The 23,966-nt window shown below is 40.5% G+C and overlaps 1 protein-coding gene across 1 annotated transcript in view; it reads right to left on the bottom strand.

The window, feature by feature from the left end:
• The window catches only part of igdcc4 (immunoglobulin superfamily, DCC subclass, member 4), a 101,513-nt gene extending 90,175 nt beyond the window's left edge, over nucleotides 1-11,338 (bottom strand). The window contains 1 exon segment of the mRNA XM_056247985.1: nucleotides 10,923-11,338. Within this exon segment, the coding sequence (XP_056103960.1) occupies nucleotides 10,923-10,989 (67 nt within the window). The 5' untranslated portion in view covers nucleotides 10,990-11,338.
• Nucleotides 11,339-23,966: the final 12,628 nt, after the last annotated feature.

Genomic DNA, 23,966 nt, shown 5'->3' with positions numbered 1-23,966 from the left:
TTTTTATGTACAAAAAAGTAAAACCATCTTTTCTCTTTCTGGCTGTGGCAGTTCTGGCATCCATGGCCAAAACAAAGTTCCTTTGGAATGGACAAGTTATATCCTCAGACCATGAACGGAGAATGACTCACTCGCTAGACTTTGCACATCCTGCAGCTGTGCCCCTGCCATGTGAACCTTTGCAACTGAACTCAAAAAGACACCATGATGTCCATAGTTACCACTCATACATATTTACCATTTAGAAGATTAGGGTCAGAAAGATGTTTTTGTGAAATTAATACTTTTAATTACCGGTAGCAAGCAAGCATTAAATTTATCAAAAGTGTCAGTGTGAAGACATCTATAATGTTAAAAATATTTAAATTTTCAAATAAATGCTGTTCTCTTGAGCTTTGTATCAAAGAAAATGTGGTTTCTTCTGAGCACCAAATCAGCATACGAATGATTTCTGAGGCATATTATGTAACACTGAAGACTGAAGGCTTCCGAAAATGCAGCTGTCAATAATAAATGACATGCTAAAATAGAAGTTATTTAAATTTTTAAAAATATTTCACAATATTACTGTTTTATTGTATTTTTTTAATCAAATAAATGCAGCCTTTGTGAGCATAAGAGACTTCTTTCAAAAACATTAAAAAAAATCTTACTGACCCCAAACTTTTTAACAGTAGTGTACACACAAACACATGTTAGTTTTTGAGGCAAAAACCCCAAAACAAAATATTGCTTTAGTCCGTGTGAAATAGAACCTTTAAAGTGCAAGTAAACGCCCTTAGTCTGTTTGAAAAACTAAATGGCAAAGTGAAAACCCAGTTCCAAATCTATACTCAATGGAAGAAGCATTTCCATTGTCACAGGTGCTATCTGTATGATAAGAGGTAACAGTCATGACAGTTACGGAAGCTTCAGCTCTACCTCTTTATCTGTAAACCACAGACACACACACAAAAGTTCTAACATGATATGATTGATGTTATCTGTCTCTGCATATAAAATTCTGGGAATTCTGCTTAGGGAAACTCGGTGCAGCTAGATCAAAAGCAAAGGAGCAGAGCATGAGACAGGTACAACTAGGCAATAGTATGAGATATATTATAACTAAAAGAAAAGGAATCTGACAACTGAGTCTCATTGAAAAGATGAGACGTTGCAGCAGATGCACTAAGAACATGGACATTTACACATATGGCATGTTACCTGGAAGACTTACATTACATTCAAGACTATTTATCAGTTCATGGCATGAATTTCTTGGGAAATTAACAATTGACATTGGCTTTTCTAGCCACATCCTTCACTGCGTGAGCCACAGGAATGCTTTACAAAAATGTGTGAACCACTAAATGAACACCTTTGACCACTATAAATGTCATGCAAATAGAGAAAAAATAAAGATTAATTAAACCAAGTCACATGTGCAAACACATGACAGACCTAGACCTGGCAAGGTCATTTTTAGTGGATGTAGGAAGTTGTTTCCTCTCACAGTATAAAAACAGTAGTCAATCATATAAGCATGTTAAACTAACATTTGACAACCAGAAAATGTCAATACTTGTCTCTGTTTTGAATATCCCTCCATTGACAGTCCACGCAAATACCACTTTGACACTTCACAAAAGTTAATGAAGAGATTATAAAACTATTCCATATGAATTTAGTGGTTTCAAGAGGCATACACTGAACAGATTTAAATTTAGGTTTTTATACACATAGTTGAGTAGCTGTCAATGGAGAGTACAAAAATCTCTCAGATTTCATTAAAAAGATCTTCATTTGCGTACCGAAGATGAACAAAAGTGTTATGGGTTTGCAACAAAATGAGGGTGAGTAAATGATGACAGAATTTTCATTTTTTGGATGAACAATCCCTTTAAGTATGACTTAAGTGTCCAAATACTTTTTGGGGCCACTGTATAGTAGTAGCCTATACAGAATTTATGTGTATACATTTTATTCTTTGTAGATCTTACAAATGCTTTGGCAATACACTGTACCTTTTCATAACAATAAAGCACTTTTGAGTTAACTTGAAATGTCTGTTGTCCTGTTGTGTGCTCACTCCTACTTATTCTCAAAATAACAGAACTGTCTTTTTATAGACTTTCAAGAGGGTCTCCCAGTCCACAACACTATAATAGTGGGGTCCCCAGATGGCCCAATCCTGGCACAGGTCTGGTTTAAGACCACATTTATCCACACATGACAATCAATACTAAAAGCAGGAATTTAAATATCTCAGTTGGAGTCTTGATGGTATTTACAGTTACTCTTTCTCCTCTGTGAACTATTTGTGATTTTATTTTGTCAAGGCAATTACTGCAGTCTTTTGACAACATTTTAAAAAGAAAATTTAGGACGCAGGCAACAAGACAGACATCCATTTACCAAGCTGAAAGACATAAAATCATGCACCGAAAGCCAAACACCTGGTGAACCGGCAAGGTTATAAACCTTTTATGAATCTACTCCTGTTAATTATCTTCACAGCCTCTTTGTGTGTCGAGAATTTTATAACAGTCAGTATCTGACATGTTTAATACGTCTGTTTTGAAGAAAAAAAATACACCCTTGTAAATGTGGGAGCCTGCATCCACAATCGTCCTTAGTGATAAATGGCTCCCCTTCCTAAGTCATGCCTCCCCACACCACTATGAGCCCTCCTGTGTCGTCATGTGACCAAGTGGACAGCAGCACGGAATGGAAGGAATGCGATCGTATGACTGTTTACCCAACCAGCGTCATGAGGAATAGACCCCGTTTCACACACTCGCTCACACATGCATGCACCAATGCATACATTAACAAGCCACTATACATAAACACATTTTCTCGAATGATTATTCATTCAACACACAAACAGAATTCTACATTGTACTTAACATAATATCCATAATATAAACTTACTGCAACATTTTGTAATTTATCTCATAGTCTGAGAATAATGAGTGATGACTGGTGATGACACACCAACGTTTTTACTTAATCAATAAAAATCATAATTTTGGACCCAACTTTTTCTTTTCCAGAACATCTTGAACATCAGAGAACCAGAGAATGAATCAGAGAACTAATGTCAACCCATTGAAACTCTATTACTGAACAACAGCAGTGATGATCTTCTCCGTTTCAGCAAATGTATAGAGTATACACAAAACCCAATGGATCATGACCTCTTTTCAATGGCTACAAACACCAACGTTTACCGACTGGATAAACATTGTGAATAGCTGTAAATCACAGAACACATGGCCTTGAAGCTGTTTTGTGTGTGTGTGTGTGTGTGTGTGTGTGTGTGTGTGTGTGTGCGTGTGTGTGTGTACTTATGTAACAAAAACAGATACTGGCACAGTATGGACAGATATCAGTCAAAATTCTGTCATTCTGGTCAGTGAGATCGTAGTCTTAGTTTAAAAAACTGCTGCAGAAACTCAAGTGGGAATTGGTGAGTTGCTGAAAAAACACTGGATGTTGATCACTGTGGGAAACATTTATGGCTACGCTTAACAGCATGATGTCCAATAAAACTAAGGGAATTGGATCAAATGTGATTATGAACAGTAGAAACCATTAATAAAACTTCAACTTTATTTTAAAAATATTCTCCAGGCTCTTGGCTAAGAGGCCCTTGGCAGGGCTTGAATGTTCTTGGCAGTTTGTATGCAAGCAAACAAGTCAATTATCAACTTATAGTGGAGTGAATGCAGTGATGCATTGAAGTTTAAGTTATAGTGTGGACTTGAAAAAAATATATAAAATAAAAAAATCACTATACTGGCTCTGTCACTTGCTAGTATGAGAGAACTTTAAAGAGATAGTCATCATATACTTACCCTCATCTCGTCTCAAATCAGTAAAATGCTTTCTTCTGTGCAAAAAAAAAAAAGTCTTGAAGAATGTTGGTAACTGAACAGTTTCGGTGACCATTAATTTCCATTTTATGGACAAAAGAAAATAAGAATATTTTCTTTTGTGTTCAGCAGAAAAAAAGTCATCGGTTTTGAAAAACATGAGGGTAAGTAATTGCTGACAGAATTTAATTTATCTTTAAGACAGACAAGCATCACTTGTCTCATTTAAACAAGCATCACAATGATCATTTAAATGGGCAATACTAATTATTCCAGTTACTCATTAAACATGTCAATTCTCCCATCGACCCATCCAGTACCTCCCTTTGTCCTTCTTTTCATCTCCCTTTGACCCATCTGAGGTTCTATCCCTGGTCAAGCCACATGCTGATAGATTTTGACAGCTGTTATCCAGGTCACAGTATCCCTGGAGTCCATGTGTACAAATGCTGAACTCAAATAGCCATTGCAACACAGAACACAGAGAACTAAGCACTATCAGCTTCATATATATATAACCCATAGATCAGTTTGGGGATTCTTATTGGACTTAAAGGATTAGTTCACCTCAAAATGAAAATTTCCTGATAATTTACTCACCCCAATGCCATCCAAGATGTTCATGTCTTTCTTTCTTCAGTGGAAAAGAAATTAAGTTTTTTAAGGAAAACATTTCAGGATTTTTTCTCCACACAATGGACTTCAACGGTAACCAAATTGTTGAATTCCAAATCACTGCAGTTTCAAAGGGATTTAAAGTGCTTCAAAGGGCTCTGCACGATCCCAGCTGAGGAAAAGGGTCTTATCTAGCGAAACGATCGGTCATTTTCTAAAAAAAATAAAAATGTATATACTTTTTAACCACAATTGTTCGTCTTGTGCTGGTCTGCGACGCGCCAGGCATTACGTAATCACGTTGGAAAGGTCACGCTGGACGTAGGCGGAAGTACCGCCCCATTGCTTTAAACATCCAGGATACACACACGAAAGGACCATTTATAAACTGACACAAAGACATAAATATGTCATTCAACATAGTTTTTTTTTTTTTTTTTTAAATGACCGATGGTTTCGCTAGATAAGACCCTATTCCTCAGCTGGGATCGTGCAGAGCCCTTTGAAGCATTTCAAAGACCTTTGAAACTGCATTGATTTGGACTTCAACAATTTGGTTACCGTTGAAGTCCATTGTGTGGAGAAAAATCCTAAAATGTTTTCCCCAAAAACTTAATTTCTTTTCCACTGAAGAAAGAAAGACATGAACATCTTGGGTGGCATTGGGGTGAGTAAATTATCAGGAAATTTTCATTTTGAGGTGAACTAATCCTTTAATGCAGGTGGTCAAATATATAATACATTGATGTTAATTTTTTTCTCCAACAACAACTGAATCACTTTCAGGTCTCACTACTTAAAACATTAAGTACATTACAGAGATCATTGAAGAGATTTGTCAACCTTTCCTAGGGTAACAACCTGTGGCAGAGCTTTGTAAAGACTGACAGGAAGTAGGATAATGAATAACTTCCTTGTACGACCCACATTTCATTCTCCTAAAAATGATTTACCTCAACATGAGCAGCAAACCCGGCAAATGCAAAACACAAGGAGGCTTGTACCAACCACATACACCCAAAAAAAAAAAAAAAAGACTAAATAATATCAATCAACCTAAATCTTACCGTCAAAGTTAAGTTATAAAAGAACAAAGACATACACAGTAAATCTAGAAAACAAACAGAAGCAAAGCAGAAACATCTTAACTGAAAAGAGGGTTTCATGACCTCAAGTCACCATTAATCAAAGTTGTTCATGGAATGTTGCAGAATTTATTATAAACGATTTATATGTGCACATTAGTTTTTTAAAACAATGTGCCCTCATAATCTTTAATTAACTCTTTCCCTGCCAGCATTTAAAAAAAAGTTGCCAGCCACAGACGGCATTTTTGACAATTTTCACAAAATGTTCATGGCCTCCAGAATATTTTGTTGTACGAATATATGAACATGCAATATATCAAAAGAAACAGCCTCTGCTTTTAAACACTAAAAAGGCTGTTTTTATTCTAGCTTAATGCTTTCTTTTTTATCAATACTTGAGTGTGGGTAAGTTTCATTAAAAAAAGAAACAAGTCAGTATAAATGCATCTATATACTGTTCGCTACTATAACTACCCTGACTTCAGAAGCATCTGCTTCAGTCTACAGTTTGTGCAATTATTGAAAATTATTGAAAATCCCTTCATCCCTCTCAGGGGCATTAAACAATATTAAGGCTTGATAAAGAAGAGGGAAAATGAGGTCATGAAGGGATGCTTTAATGGTAGTAATGGCAGAAGTGCTGCAGCAGTACTAGAGAAAGATTACACAGCAGATCAAGTGATGAAGCTGAAAATAATGCGATAACTCTTTCCTTTCTGAAGGACAAGCTTGCACTGATGTTGTGATCAAAACATGGTGAGCCCCCCAGGACAGAGCACACACTGCAGCTCTGAGTCACGGGTTTTGGAGCAGCATGCCTGTGAGACCATGTGACAGACCCTGTAAAACAAACGGGGGGGGGGGGGCTGTACATGGATTTCTAGGAGAATACTGGAATGTTAGACAACACAATATGAGAAAGCAAAACATAAGCTGGATTTTTAAAGTGGGGAGGTACAGCCTCCTAAGTGCATCAGTGCACTACTCCTCATCTAGTCTCATCTAAAGAGAAAGAAGGGGAAAAAACAGAGGAATAGATCACCTCAAATTACCTTCAAGATTCTCCAGCATCACTTAACACAACAACACGCATACATATAACAACATTCCTCTTCCTCTTTGTAGACCCGGCACACAGCCTCAGGGAGACCCAGCCTGAAATTGTGGGCACAAATCTTAGTGGACAGGAGGGATAAGTTGCAGTGAAGAAATAGGGTGTTATGTTCATGACTTTCGAAGATCAACCTGAACCCTCAGGACATCTGAACCCAACCTGAACATCTCTTGTGGTGACACCTGTCAAAATACTGTGCTCCTCTGCACAGCCTGTCCATAATAAAAGTCTCAAAACATCTCTGATTTCTATTGTTATGATAAACCACAGGTGCTCAAGTCAGCATTTCAGCCGATTTTCATTCCAACAACACAATAACAAACCTGTAACTTTCAAATGAACTCCAAAGAACCATAACTCAGGTGTGTTTAGTAATAGTTACGACTATAGGATTAAATTTAGGTCTTTTAGAAATGTCTTCACTCAATTTTCCTCAAAAAACTTAGCTAGAGATCAGTAGTTGGATTTCATGAACTGGTTTTACACTTTTCTGAAATTCTCAATGAATTTTACCTCATCTTAAAGGATTATAGAATGTTTGTCAAAATGTCAAAAAATGTTTGTCCAATCATTGCATTCGGTCCGAATGCAATGATATGATGTTCTACCTGCCTGTCAACATATGTATTTCCAAACCTGCTCACGCAGACATCACACGTCATCAGCATGTTTCATGATGCTATGCTGCAGAGTAGACAGATAGTCAGTCACCAAGCACCACAAACAAACAGCAGCCACCTTTTACAGTTCCTCCTGAACCAAAACAACAAGCTTATGCTGTGTTCACAGTAATTAAGAGATGGCAACCCATGACGTTCTACTCGGAGCTGTTCACGTCCTCGGACTCGGAATGGTGCATTTCTATGGCAATACTATCCAACAACTAAATAAATCTGCAGCAGTCACAAGCTGCTTGCCAATTCAGAGACTGCATCCACATTCAATGCCACATTCAAAGGCCGACTGTGTCACAGTGCCACCACGAAGTCTGTCCCAATTTAAAGGCTCCTTCAAATGTAGCCTCGAAATGCGTCCTTCGTTTCCAAGGCAATGGAGGATACAACCGATGGATCCTTTAAAGGCTCCTTTAAAGGAGTTCCCTAGCCTTGCCCAGAGTTCATTGCGCAGGTGACAACAGGATTGTTTTTTACACTTTTAAATGTAAGTATTGGGTTTCAACTTACTCGAATATCTAATGATACAAATGTAAAAATAAAAAAGTAAAAAACTTTAAAGTGGTTCAAACGTTGACATCTTACTAAGATGCGATTTTATACAGTTCATACTTTTATGTACAGAAATGGACCACGGTGAACATATTTAGACAGGTTGAGAACCCTGTTTTTTTTTTTCAGACAGTTGAATATTTTTCATAAAAGTCTAGTACAAATGCTACTCCCGCTCGTAGACTGCAGCTGTCATGGTTGCTAGGCAACAAGAACAATCCCCCAGGCTAGACCGTCCCACTTAACAACGCTCTGTCTGATCTTTACTGCCTTCAAAGTCCGCATCCTGCAAAGGATGCAGCCTCTGAATTGGGACACGGCTACAGACATCCCACCTCTCCCGGAAGTTCTGGGAGTCTTCCGCATATTGATAGCGACTCCCTGAGTGGTACTTTTTAAAAAATATTATAAGAATTAAAAATATTTTAATTCTTATGTGTATTGTGTATTGTTAATTGTTTTGTGATTGTATGGCGAGACCAAAGACCAATTTTCAGCCAAGGCTGAACAATAAAGTACTACTACTACTCCCTGACTCCCTGAGAGAGAGAGAGAGAGAGAGAGAGAGAGAGAGAGAGAGAGAGAGAGAGAGAGAGAGAGAGAGAGAGAGAGAGAGAGAGAGAGAGAAGCCCTGTTTTCACCTGGTATTAAGATACGTTTTCGGTGATCCAGTCACTAGTGGTTAGCCAGGACACATTACCGTTGTAATGTGGTACTACTAACACGCATTGATGGTGTTAGTGGTCTTACACGTGGTACTAACACGCATTAATATTAAGCAAAAATTAAGCAAAAACATCCCAGTAACGCATAATATTGCCTGAGTTTGCGCAGTGGAGGTGGAGCCACGGTATCAAGGTCCCGCCAGTACTCAATCGCAAGCACAGCTGTCAATCATGATGTTACACCCCGTTTTTATAGCATCAAATAACTAACTAAAACCAAACTCATTGGAAAAACAAACACTTGAACTTACGTCTACGTGATAAGAACTACCAAAGATGATAGAAACTATCTTCAGAATAAAAAATATTCAAAGTGTAATAGGATTTTTTTTAGTTTAGCTCTTGTCAAGGGAGGGGATTAAGACCTATATGCCTACTGCAACCAGCCACCAGGGGGCGATCGAAATGCTTTGGCTTCACTTTAAAGGACTTGTGCAGCACACTACATACTACTGAATGAACGAACCCGTGTTACATGGCTTATGCGAATTAATATAATATACTATAATATTATCTTTTTATACAAGTTACCTCTTGGAAATGAGTTTTTGCCAAAGACTACAAAGATGGTCCCATTATGAATGGGAGAAACTGCAATATGGCAGAACCCTACCTTCTAAATAAAAGAAGGCAGGACTTATTCGGGACTTAAAAACTATTGCTAGCCTCTCCGAAATTGCCTATCCTACCTTTAAGATGTTTTAAAAAATCTGTCAAAACAATTCTGGAAGAAAATCACAAGTTGTATTTAGAATTTTACAATAACAAATAAATAAATATAAGTTTAAAAAAAAAAACTAAATAAATAAATAAAATAAGTAGGCTAACGAAAACAGAGCCACCCTGCAGCACAGCAGGTCTGCACAGCGGTCTAGCGCAAATTTTGTTAATGCAATTGATCACTAGTAGGTCCTGCCCCGCTGTAAATAATATAGGCACTAAAATCGTTAACAGAGCTTAAAGATGACACAGTGTTTTGACCGCTGTGGTTGCCGTTTATACTTCCCAATGGACATCGGTGAGACAAGGGCATCGCTGGATGCCGAGAGGTGCCCATGTGTTTCAGTGCTCTTCTTTGTTATGTAAATAAGGTGTATAGTCTTTGGATAAGTCGCCCTGACCACTCCCCACCCCTTTTTCTTCCAGCGCCTGTGACTGTGAATTCAAGTCGCTGAATCCTGCCCGAAGCTCCTGCACTGAACAGCGCCAGCGCTCACCCCTCTCAAGCCATAACAACACCGTCTTTGATCTCTCTAATTTCATTTCACAGTTAGATAAATATAGGCCTATGTCATAAAATTGCAATTGGGGGGGGCTCTTCTACCTAACCGGTCCAACTCATGTCATCTTGTTCTGTGTGAAAGGCACTTTGGTCGTTTAAAAATAACAAACAGAACAACTTACTCGTTTTCTTTTGTTAAAGCTGTAGTCGTTTGAACTTTTACACGTAGGCTACATTTATTTACGCAAGATTAGGCTACAATAAATTAGTCTAGGCTATATCACAATTTATTCAAACAATTTGAGGAAATATGACAATTTAACTTCTGCAGTTTCTAAGTTTTTTCTTTTCAGTGTCAAGACAATATGCTGCTTCAACAAATGGCCATTTTAACAAAATAGTTTCATATATTCAACTCAAGGACAATAATATCTAAATATTAGGCTAAGTAATATAATTTAGTAGGCTAAATTAGTGGGGGGTGGGTGGGGGGGGGGGGGGGGGGCTTCTAAATAACTCCAAATAAGGCACTCAATTAAACCCCCTTTAAAGTCCAACTTTTCTTTTACTAGACTTTGCTATAATGATGAGTGATGTGACTATGAACCTATTCCAAAACTAGAGCCCCCAACTACCGCCCGTCTGAGCTACATTGCCTTGCTTTTGTCTCTTCATCAAGGATTTGCAAATCATGTTTGCATGTTTAATTGTTAATGTTTCAATATGCTTTACTGTTGCGTTAAATTAACCAACAGTTAGGCTACTTTATATTGAGTGTGTTTATAAAATTGAAGTTTGGATGTGACAAAAAGTTGAATCCACAAATAAATATTGTAGCCTTAAGTGTAAATAGGCTGCCTGTTTGCGTAGAGGACATAAAAAAAGGAAAACGTGAAAAAGTAAAAGCTCCACAACGCTGCAACAAGCAAGGTGCACAATTTCTCTCTTCAGCCCATCTATACTCACACACTCTGACAGATACAAAGAATTACATTTAAATATAGGCTACCAGACACACACAACTTAAAAGACATAGCATGGGAAAACACCGGGGATTAGATTTAGCTTTTATTACCTTGCACGGATAATCCACAGTAACCCAGAGAAAGTAGACAGAAGAACCAGATATTCTCCACCGCCATGTACAGCGTTTGATTTCCAGCAGCGGGGTAAAGCAGTGTGCTTTATATGACCGCTACAAGCTACAGGCATATAATGGAATTCGGGAAATAATCTCTTCAGGTTTAATTCGTTTCGCGTAATTTCACGTATTTCCCTGTCGCGCGCTCCCCCTAACCTAAAACATAACGTGGTCGTGTTAGTCGGGGAAGAGTCGTCGTGTCTCTCGGCGCCTCATCGCCATGTTGTGTCCAAATGTTAAGTGTGTGTGTGAGAGTGTGTTAGCTCTCTTTACACACACACACACACACACACACACACACACACACACACACACCAGTGAGTCCCGCTTTAGGTGTCCACTGGAGCTGCATGAAACGCTGCCAGTATCCTCACACACCCCCTTTCCGTGTACACGGCTGCACGCTAGTTTCACCAAACGCGCTGCGCCAAACACACGACACAACAATGTAAAATGAACATACATTGATTTATTTAAAGCTTCGTATTTCGCTAGTAGCAATGAGAAAATACACCATTATATCTTATATGATGTGCGCTGATATGTTGCTAGCTCTCCCTAATGTATTATAACCTCAGATGTGTTCTATATTGACAATATCATTCATTGTAAATTCATTCAATGTGCCACTATAATCCACAACATAATTATATGTCAATAACATTCACTTGTTTATTGATATGCAAGTCATAGATTCACTATAGTCTGCAACACACACACACACACACACACACACACACACACACACACACACACACAGTTGGGGTTGCAGGACCTTGCAGGACCTTCTGCCATGACCTTCAAATGGGCTGAGAGAATTCTTCTTTCCTGGTGTCTGACGGGGCGAGAGATCACATGTGCATCCATGTCATGTGCTCCTACAGGCTGAGGATCCAGCCATGTGCACGGGACCCTATAGTCTACTACTGTCTCTGAACACAAATCTATCTATCATCTATCTGTCTATCTAACTGAAAGAAGAAAAGGTTTATACTCTTTATACATCACAACTAAAAGATACCAGGTATAAATTATGTTATCACATACACCACATGGCAACGTTTTGAGGAGGGTCCAGCCTTGAGTATTTACAGAACAGATTAGAGAAAAGCATGGGAGATTATTATGTAAGCATTTATTCATTACCCATGGAAGTATGTTTTATGGTACATACTTTAATATTTTATAGTGTATGTGGATTCTGCCTTGGGCCAATCATGTTCAGAATGGGCTAAGATATTTTATCTCTCTCAAGTCCCAACTGCAAACCGATGGGCTTCCTGGGGGTAACTGTATCCAAACCGCAGAGGGACTGAAACAGATCAAACAACGGGGATGTCCCTCCTGCAGCTGCTGTCTCTCCAAACAGCACTGCTCCTGTAAGCAGAATGTGTTCACTCAGTAAATACCTCCTGTCTCTCTGTGCTGTTGTGACTCTAGATTGCTCCGCTTCCACCAAATCAAAGGCACTTTTGTCGTGGCATAATGGAGTGATTGTGTGCTTGTTGTTTTTAGGGTGGGCTGCTTTTGCTTCAAAACAAAAACAAATAAAAAGAACGATTATATGCACTTGTTACAGACACAAAGAAACACCCCAAAACACAAATATGCTGTTTACACATCTCGAACAAAGTTTAGGGTTATAAACTGCTTGCATGAATGAGAGCTCCTTCAGAGTCCTGAAGACATGCAGTTTATCAGTTGTGCTGATCGCATAAAAGTATGTTTTGTCAAACCAATATAGAATTATAGTACATTTTAGGTCTTGTCTCACTATAAAAGATGCAAAAGAAAGCAAGCAATCAGATGCCTTTGAAGAAGTCAGAGGCAACCTTATTACCCTGAGCTTGATCTGAATCTGAGTCATGCTGTTCATTGCACGATTCAGTGAATGAATGAGATGAACTTTACATCCTTGAAAATATACATGTCAGTGAATTTAAAGCCAAGGTATTTTAGAAGTGTTCTATTCCAGTGTGTATTCGTTATTGAACTGTTACACAACTGAATGAGAAAATCAATACAGTTTGTTTTTTTTTCAGACTGAAAGACTCTAAATAAGGGACACATGAAATGTAGAAGCTGTAAAAAGGTGTTTTAAAGTCATTAAAAAAAATTATGACCCTTTTTGCAGTGCATATAGCACTCAAGTTTTATACAAAATGTACTGGGAAAGACTTTTCAGCTCTGGGACATTCAATGTAGCCATGACGGGTTCTAGGTGTCCTCACAAAATGAGGACATGAATTGCGCTTTTTCAATTTTTAAGATTTTAATATTATTCAAAGTATGGAAATGAATGCCTCACTTACAGTTTTCTCGTCTGGACAAAATGACCCATCATCTATTTAGAGTGAACCAGCAGAGCCAATACCCAAATATGATAGTGTTGTAAATAACTGCCCTGCCCAGTTACTACCCCACTCTTCTGTCATTGAAAGGGCACCAAATGTATGCTTGGCACAGTCGGCATGTCACCATGGTTACTGAGACTCAGGAGTGGCACATAGGCATAGGACAAAAAGCTCAGTGGTACAATTGGTGGTCCAGTGCCACTTTGATACGCTGGCATGCGGCCCAGAGAGGGAGTAGAAAGGTATGTAGGCTACTACTGTACGAATGGGGTGGCACCCAAGAAGTAGCCTGAAATATCACCACAATACATTGAAGGTCTGTTTTTGCTTGGCTTATTTTCCTGGACTCTAAACAAAGTATGAACTATTGTTGTGGTGGCTAAAAATATGATTCCTGTTGGCTTGATATGATATATAGCTCTCTCTCTTTCCTTTTTTCCCTGTGAACAAGCAATTGCTTATTATTATTTATACTAACATTTCCTCATTCAGAAGTTGTGGCATATTTTAAGCTGGTGGGAAACACTGCAAGAAACAATGAATATTGCATTTTATGCAACAGTTAGTGTCAGTTCTTAAATCTGATTGGCTGAGCAGTCTTCCAAGACTGCTGGTATTTAGTCCGAAAGCAATTGGACTTTTGTAGCACTCCGCTCGTCTAGTGTTTGTATTGTCAGTGTGTGTTTTAGTGGTGGGGTTTCTCATTACACTAGAAGGTAGTGACATGTCCACCTAACCCAGTGGGACCTCAGCACACTTTCAAGGGGGCCTCAGGATGACTTTGAATGTAATTAATTAAAAAAGTAAATTTACATTATTTTTTAATATTATCTTAAACAAATCTAACTCTAATCTAAATTAAAATGCTACAAACACATAAAACCATAATATAAACTGAAATCATATTTCTGCCCCATTTTTCTTCTGGAATCATGATGTTTTAATGGATTGTGGTCAAGTAATTTAATGTATGGAACTTCCTAGTTTCTGTTAATACAAAGTTTGAAAACAAGCAGGATTTTCATAATTCCAGTAGAAATATCGGAAAAATAGGCCTATATCCTATAAGAGGGCTTTTCGAGTCAAAAAGGTTGAGAACCATGACCTAAGACTCCTGAATCAGGAACTAAACACTACTGCGTGTTGCCCTGAAAACACAATGGTTAATTCGGCTGTGGCTACGTTTTGGAACTATAATCTGAGCAAAAATAGACAAAGTAACTGACATTATTGTGTCTAAATGTAAAGGATGCTGTCACATTTAACGTGAGCATCGACATGCAGTCTCTTCTCTTTCAGCGAAAGATTTCCATATGCAGATTTCACAACAGGACTACAGAAAGATGCTTGTGTAACAGTCTGTTTTGTTCTGTTTTATTATCATGCTGTTTTGGTTTCCCTGTTTGCCTTTCTGTTCCCTAGTTAGTTTCCCTGGTTGTTAATTAGTTCCCGCCCCTGTTCTGTTTGACATTGATTACGCTCCTCATGTATGTAAGCCCTGTGTTTCCTTAGTTCCTTGGTCCAGTATTGTCAACTCGTCAATGTTAACGTGGTTGTGTTTGTGTTATCTCCTGCAAAGTGGTCTGTTATGGATTTATTAAAGACTGTTTTTGTTCCCTACTCCTTTCGTCATACGCTTCACTACAACCAACCGTGACAGCTTGTTTTGAAAGTGAAAGTTGTGTTTTATACATAGCTATACTATTGGCAATAGACAATAAACCTTTTTGTCCAAGAATCTTTGCCTAAATTTGACTAATGTGTCCACACCCTAAATCTTCATATATTAACTCCTTGTTTATTGCGTTATTGTATAAAAGCAATAACACTTGCTCAGTCGTGCCAGGTCTGAAAATCACCTAAGGAAAGAGGTCTGTATTTGAAACAACAGAACTCTGGTCACTCTGATCACATTGGCATAAATACACAAATAAGAGGAAATGTGAGAATAAGAGAGGGTGGAGATATATTTGGACAAAAGCAGAGTGGGAGTGGCTGACAGCAGTGTGACAGCGGCAGTTTGGTCTCCTCCTCAGGCAAACCACTCATTAGACAAAACCCGGCTGTGTCCAGCCCTTCCCATTAACAATGTGCACAGCTCAGTGGAGATCCACCCTCAAAGGGATTCTACCTCCTCGATGGCCTGTCCATCAATACTAGACCCACTATAGTCGCATAAATCTACATAGACTTAAATCCGATCCGTTCTAAAATAGGTTTGCATAAAAGTGCACCACAAAGGTTCCATTGATGGAGCCATGAACATAACCCTATTTTCCTGTGTAGTGAAGAAGAGGAGGACAGTGGTCAAAAAGAGAGGGAGCTCTCATCATAATGACCATAAAAGTGGATTTTAAATGCTCGTAAAGCAGTGCATGCTAGAGACAGGAGGAATCCGTTCAGTGGGGCTGACCACCGTGCCATCATGAACATCCCATAAATGGGAGTGTTGTTAGCCAGCGGGAGGGAAACCCTTTCCCAGAGTACACTTATCTACTTTGGACTCTCTGCTGAATGTCATTAACACACTGCTCCAAACAAGAATTGTGAAGTGAATAGTCCGACTGAACCTGATGAATATTCATAAACTGGTATATCCTCCTGGAACCCAAGAATAGACTTTTGTCCAATGTAGTGGACATTATATTTTAGTGAATTTCTCTGACATCATACATGTCACATGACACAACCTGGGTGTCCTGTAAAGAGCACATTCAGGACTTTTCAGAGATACCAAATGTTTGGAGGTTTCACCATGAAAACAACTTCTCCTTGGTCTTTAAAAATGTCTGACATGAATTTAGTGATCAAATGTAGCATTCTTATGGAAATATGATAATATATTGTAATTATAATTTAAACTGGACTACTTTTTCAAATTGTATTTCATAAAACAACATCTCAGGAAAATGTTAAGGGGTTTCAAATAAAAAAAATACTTTCTGTTACAGAACAGGGCATTGATTTCAAACGTGTCCACTGTAGAGGACATCAGGACCAAAATCAAGTTTATCAGGCATTCTGGGAGACACAACAAGTGAATATGGAAATAAATTATACATCAATATTCCTATGAAATATTAGATATTATTATTAAAATGTTGCCAATTATTACTCGAATTATTGCACATATTTTTCATTAAATGTTGCTCCAAGAACACATTAATGTGCAAATTAGATAGATACATTGCATTGAATGGGAATATTAATTTATGGCCATTTTACCCACATATTGCAAAAATGTGTATCAATTCATTCCATTATTTCTTTCATAACATAGTTGAGAATAATCTTTATACAAATTTTGGTTGAAAAAATCCTGAAACCCCAAAATGTATTGGTGATTGAAAAAAAATCCCATTGTTTTTGCCTATACATATAATTTCATGGCATTTTATTTTTAAAACAACTTAGTCCTGGCGTCCACTACAGAGGACATAGCATAACGTATGAATAAAATATTATTTTATATATATGTTTTTTTTTACCATTTGTTTATTGTGCTCTAAACAGTGTGATGACATGGAAAAAAACTAAATTCAAAAAACTTTTTTTTTCTGGGTCTCAGGAGGATATGAGGGGGGGGGGGGGGTGGTGGATAGACAGAGGCAGGGAGAAAAATGGCGAAGAGGGAATGGATGAGATGGAGGTAAAGAAAGGTTGTTCTATAGAGAAAAAAAAGAAAGAAAAAAAAGGATCTGGACGCAAAATAGAGCCAAAGACGAATCACAAAAGATGAAAATGAGACACACAGAGCTTTAAAAACTCTAAAGGTCTAATCGATAGAATCATAAGAGAATGTATAAGAGAAAGAAATATAAATATATTGTAGAAGAAACATATTCAGTAAGAAAGCAACTAATAATGATTTTTGCTGGATTTGCTGGAAAAATTATAATATTTGACTGGGTTTGTGTGTGTGTGATATGTTTTCACTTTTCATCTTCCATTTAATATACATAGAAGCATGTGAGCACAAGTAGACTACTGTTGAAAGGTTTGTCATTAAAATATTAATCAGCGCAACTGTTTTCAACAATGGTAATAATAATAATAATAAATGTTTCTAGAGCACCAAATCTATTAGAATGATTAAAGCTGCAGTAGGGAGTTTTGAGAAAACGTTGACTTAGCCTGAAAATTTGAACAAGCACAACTTACAGGTCCCACCCCCTTGCTCTCTGCTGCGCTACAGCCCTCCCTCCACAGCTCGTCCTCCACAGCGGAGCTTGTCGTGAACGCGCAGGCTAGTAAACAGGGCCACCGATGACGGCGGATAAAAAGTTATATGGCACATTCACTAATAGGGACTAAACGTCAATAATATGCTTTACATTGACTATGGCCTGCCCATACTTTGACTACAAACTTGGTCCTCAAATCATGTATTTTCCAATAGCCTAACGTTGCACTCTTTCTATAAGTTATAAATAGCTAGTAAGATAACGTTAATATAACGGTAACTAACGTTACAGCATGTAAGTAATTATTCTAGCGATATATAATGCTAGATAAGGTGTGCTAGTACATTATTTCAGCAACATGACAAGCCAGTGAATTAGCAGGTTTCAATTGTTGCTTAGCAGAGTGCGTGACATTTTATCTACATGTTATGCGGCTAGAGTTTTGACACAGAGTCAATGGGCTCTGTGTAATTCTTTCTTTTTCGCTTGTTTATCGTCATCAGTCTTTTTCCTTTTACCTCTTTGTTTTATGAGCAGGTGTCACTCGAGAATTGGCAGTTTAGGTTGTTTCTCCGTCATAAGCACAGCTGCAGCTCGCCGGCAATCTTGAGTTTGAACGACGGCTCGCGCTCCGGCGCTCGCGCTGTGCAAGAGAGGGGTGTGATCAGCGCGTACACGAGCGTGATTGACAGTGCTAAGACACTCCTCCTGGCTCTGATTGGTTGTTTCTGACCGGGAGCGTGTATTTCTTGCAAATGGCAATAGGACCACTAGGAGGACCCAGAGGAGCTTGATTTTTACACAGATTATCTGTCTCATATTCTACTGTCAGGACATAATGACAGTTTTAGCAAATACATGTTTTCAAAAGTTACCTACAGGAGCTTTAAGGGCTAAAGGGAAGAGAAAGACGACAGAATGGGAGAATGGAAGGATATTAGAATGATTTCTGAAGGGAATCATGTGACACTGAAGACTGAGTAATGATGCTGAAAATTCAGCTTTGCCATCACAGGAATAAATTACATTTTAAAATATAATCAAATAGAAAAGAGTTATTTGAATTGGAATAATATTACACAATATTACTGTATTTTTAATCAAATTAAATGTAGCCATGGTGAGCATAAAAGACAAGTGTCATGGCGATAAGGCCTTTTAAGATTCCAGTCCCACTGGATGAGAGAGAATAAGAGAGTCCACTGACATCACAGTGACAGTATATTAAGGAGTGAAGACTGTGTGAGTGTGTGTAAGTGCTTGACAATCAGCACATCAAATTTTTACAGACTCCCCGGTAACTAGACATTGGGAACCGATTGCCATGTCACTCCTTCTTCTCTTTAGGATAAGCACTTTAGCCTGTCTTAGGGAGTCAAGCTGGCCTTTTGTCCTGGAGAAGATATGAAAACTGGTATCTGTGCTTTAAAAGTATGATAACAGAGATGTCATCACTGAGGATGGTACACATTTGAAAAGTGCTTATTAAAATGAATGACAGATGTCATGTAAATGGGGGTTCCCTTTCGAGAAAGGTCACTTCATATTGCGTAGAATTTTATACTGTAGCAAACGGGCCCACTGCACTGCGTACGCCCCTAAACACAAATGCTGTTTTCACAGCGACCCCAAAAAAACACATAAAGAGCATGTTTCAAGCACACAACATACCCGGCCCCCTTCCACTAGGTGGCCCCCTACCAGTTGTCACTCTGACTTCACCCGGGGCGAAAGCCCCTCGAGTCAGTCCAACACTCAGTATGTGCACAAATCACAATATAAGGGTATCTGGTCCCCCTGGGTTAGGCGGCCCATTCCCCAATATGTGTCAAACCCTAGCCACAAAGGCTCTGGCCTGGCAAGCCATGTGTCGAGTTGGGTTATAAACACAATAAAGCGAGGCTACTCACTCCAGTTCGCTCGCAGACCGCCAAAGTTTCAGGCGGTTCTCGAGACTTCGGTGAGAAGCAGCGTGTGTCACGTGCTTTGCTCCGAATTACAAAATCTGTTAGCAAAAGGGGTGATAGAATTGGTTCCACCCGAGCTAAAACACTCTGGGTTTTACCATAGACAGTAAAAGAAATGGACACAGCGACCCCATAGATTTCAACGGAGAAAGTTGAAGCCCATAAAAGCACTCACTTCCTGATAGCCAAGCGCACTGCGCAGGCTCAAACTGAGCTTGACGACGTAGAGGTCACGTGAGCAACCGTTCTGACCTTCTAGTAGCTGTGCCGAGATAAATCTGAATTGAAATCTGAAACAAATCTGTTGTTGAAATATTTTGTCCCGTTGCTTTTATGAACTCTCTATCTATGGGCTTCTCCCTTGACTTTATGGCTCCATGTCCACCCGATTGCCTCATAGACAGTAAACGATTGCCTACGAGCTTTGACTTCTGTCTATACGGTAATTTCTCTACTGTGCGACAGAGCGTCCCGTGGTTATGACGCAATCGTTAGCCTATTTTTACAAAAACGGCTTCTACAGGACCATAACGTAAGATACAAAGTAATGGAGCCTTTTATCCATTGTCCCGTTTCTTGAGAAATAAATAATGGACAAATCGAGTCTTTGGACGCCTCAGATGTAAAGTTATTCGCTGTCAAAGTGACGCCAAAATGAATGGGAGTCCATGGGATGCTAACAGTAGGTGATAGCCAGCAACAATGGCGGCCCCCAGAGGAAGCTTCAGTTTCCGGCGGATGGATTACCCCCTTGGGTTTTACAGCCGTTATTTTCTAGTACCGAAGAAAGACGGCGGCATCAGACCCATATTAGACTTAAGGCATCTGAACAAAGCTCTCATGAGACGGCCGTTCAGAATGTTGACTATCAGACAAATGCTCGCGCAAGTTCGCCCAGGGGATTGGTTTTTCACTGTGGATCTGAAAGACGCGTACTTTCACATCCAGATAGCCCCCCATCACAGGCCATTCTTGAGATTCGCCTTCGAAGGGCAGGCTTATCAATACACAGTTCTGCCGTTCGGTCTGTCCCTAGCACCCCGCATATTTATGAAGTGCATGGACGCAGCGCTTTCTCCCCTGAGATACCAGGGAGTGCGCGTGCTGAATTATCTCGACGACTGGCTGGTTCTTGCGCAGTCGCGAGCCGAACTATTGATGCACAGAGATCTGATCCTACGCCATTTGGAATGCCTGGGGCTCAAAATCAATTTATCCAAGAGCAAACCAACCCCCAGCCAGAATGTTATCTTTCTGGGCACAGTTATCGACTCTACAACTATGAGAGCGCGGCTCACACCAGAGCGCGGGCTCTCTATACAACAGCTGACAGCCTCCTTCAAAGCAGGCGCACGCACACCCCTCAGAGAGTTTCAGAAACTTCTCGGCCTCATGGCAGCCGCATCGCCAGTACTCAGTATGGGATTATTGCATATGCGCCCGCTTCAGCACTGGCTCAAACGCCGAGTGCCAGCCTGTGCATGGCGGTCTGGGAGCATTCGCATTACGGGGAATCGCGGTTGTTTACAGACCTTGATTCACTGGCGGGCTCAGGACTGTTACCACGAGGGCGTGGCCATGGGGGTGGCCTCCAGGAGGAAAGTGGTTTTCACACACGCTTCCAACCTAGGTTAGGGAGCACTGCACGAGGGCAAGCCTGTCTCCGGCCTCTAGTCGAGCAAGGAGCAGAGCTTACATATCAATTGTCTGGAAATTAAAGCAGTTTGTTTGGCCCTGAAAGCTTTTCTGTCGAACCTCAAAGGACACCACGTCTTAATCCGCACGAACAACATGTCGGTGGTGGCATATATCAATCGCCAAGGCGGTCTCAGGTCGGGCTACCTGTACTCCATGGCGAGAGACCCCAGGCATTCAGAATCTGGGTGCGGATATGCTTTCTCAAGACAACACTCCCCTAGGCGAGTGGTCTCTAAACCCTCAGACGATTCGTCTGATATGGAGTGTTTTCGGCAAGGCCGAGGTCGACCTTTTTGCCTCGAGAGACAACACTCACTGCGCAGTGTTCTTTTAGAAGAATGCAAGAACATTCCTGGCCCAGTCGTCCCTTGTATGCGTTTCCCCCCGTTTCCATGATCCCCCATTGTCATTAAATGGGTCAGGGAACTGGGAGGCCCAGTCCTCCGAGTGGCCCCCCTCTGTAAAGGGGGTCGCACACCGGACGAGAAGCGCAGCGCCGCGTCGCGCAGCGCCAGGTCTTTAAAATTCGAACACATTATTCTCTATGACTGTACACACACCGGCGGCGCCATTCGGCGTCTGTCCGCGGCGCCCAGCTACGGCTCAGAACCTTGTTCAAAACCCTGCCGCGCCACAGAGCGCCATTTGCATAGTTTTATATTAAATTTACATTTATTTGTCTCAAATCGTCGTTAATGTACATGGCTTCACCCCGTGCTGTTTTCACTCGGGTTAGCTAAACGCTAGCTAAATAAATACTATTGTATTATGTGACATAGTTGCCTAGACAACGGATAACGTTACAACAAAATAACAGACTCAACGTGATAGACACTTCTACTTGATTAACGTTCAAACATCAGCTATTATTCAATGAACATAAAAAAATAATAATAATAAGCAAGATAAAACACACATCGTGCAGCTCTTCTACCAGGAGTTGATTCAAAATTGTGCTCGCGCGATTAGAATGTGCGCGTCCGGTGTGCGATACCTGGAGTTGTCCTAGACGTGGCGCGACGCGGCGCTGCGCTTCTCGTCCGGTGTGCGACCCACTTAAGTCCAGACCGTGGTTTCCAGAGCTGGTTCAGATGGTGGACAAAGTCCCATGGCCAGTCCCACTGAGGAGAGATCTCCTCACACAGGTGAAAGGGACGATCTAGCACCCTCGTCCCGAATTATGGGCCCTACATGTGTGGCCCCTCAAAGGGTACCCAGGGACCTCCCTGTGAAGGTCATGAACACGATTACTGAGGCTAGAGCCCTGTCTACTAGGCGTCTCTATGCCCTGAAATGGTCAGTGTTCTCCGGCTGGTGCTCGATTAGACACTTTGCGAGGTATCAGTGATTCTCTCCTTCCTACAAGAATTGTTAGACGCGGGCCTTTCCCATCCACGCTGAAAGTATACGTGGCAGCCATAGCAGCTTAATCACTTGGAAGAAATTACTTGGTCGTACGGTTCCTTAAGGGGGCCAGGAGGATGAACCCTTCCAGGCCTCCTTCTGTACCATCTTGGGACCTCTCCACAGTCCTTGGGGCCCTGAAGGGTCCTCCATTACACCCAGAGGACCACGGTTGGTTGATCTTTCAGTAGGTTGATCTTAAACCACTTTCGCTAAAGACTGCTCTCCTGCTAGCACTGGCGTCTATCAAGCGAGTGGGAGATCTGCAGGCGCTCTCTGTGAGCCCCTCATGTTTGGAGTTTGGAATAGGTGACTCCAAAGTTACTCTCAAACCCAGACATGGCTATGTCCCTAAGGTGCTCTCAACACCGTTTAGAGCACAGGTTATTACACTATTAGCTCGTCCCCCTTCTGATGAGGATGGGGAGGCTTATCTACTTTTCCCTGTTAGAGCTTTGAAGGTCTATTTGGAGCGCTCTGCGTCTTATAGACAGTCTGAACAGCTGTTTGTCTGCTTCGGTGGCCGATCCAAAGGATCTCCAGTCACGAAGCAGAGGCTGTCCAGATGGATATGGGATGCCATCTCTTTGGCATACGCCTCAGTGGGTCAGGCTGCCCTATAGGCACCAGAGCCCATTTGACTAGAGGTATGGCCTCGTCATGGGCGTGGTCCTCTGGGTTTCCTATTCAGGACATTTGTGCGGCGGCCGGTTGGTCCTCACCCTCCACATTTGTGAGGTTCTATAATATGGAGGTCCCTTCCCTGCAGGCGAAGGTCCTTTCTGTATGATTAGACTCGACGAGGTCCAGTCTCATCTATGTGTCAGGTCACTGTTCATAAGCACGCTATCCCTTGCTACAAGTTTTTTTTTTGGTCCATATATATAATCAGACCCGAGGGTGTCCGGTCTATTAGTATATTATTTTGGGGTACGAGCTTAGTGACATCACTATACATATGATCTAGACCCGACGGTGTCTGGTCTTATCAGTATATATATTTATTTATATGAATTCTGGCTTGTTCCTGTGAGCCACGGGGTCCTGGGCTTCAGTTGCAGCCAGTTACTTATGGTGCGGCGTTTTACATTGCATCCCCACTGCGTATAGCTACGCAATACGAAGTGACCGTTCTCGAAAGGGAACGTACTTGATTACTAACGTAACGATTCCCTGAGAGTAAGGAACGAGTATTGCGTAGCCTGCCGCACTGTAGTAACATGGCAAGTTGTCGCTTCAGTCAATTTAATCCTGCTATAATGGCGAATTAGGGTTCCCTTTATTGGTGCTCTGCGGCGCCTTCGCCATTGGATGTGCAGTTGCTGCAGCACAGCCAATCAGTAAGTCAGTCACTCACTGTGCAGTTGCAAT

The sequence above is a fragment of the Rhinichthys klamathensis genome, unplaced genomic scaffold (genome assembly GCF_029890125.1).
Source record: "Rhinichthys klamathensis goyatoka isolate OS25496 unplaced genomic scaffold, OSU_Roscu_1.1 h1tg000051l_1, whole genome shotgun sequence".
NCBI classification, from domain to species: domain Eukaryota; kingdom Metazoa; phylum Chordata; class Actinopteri; order Cypriniformes; family Leuciscidae; genus Rhinichthys; species Rhinichthys klamathensis.
The sequence above is the reverse complement of the archived record's forward strand: the minus strand, read 5'-3'. Positions and strand labels throughout refer to the sequence as shown.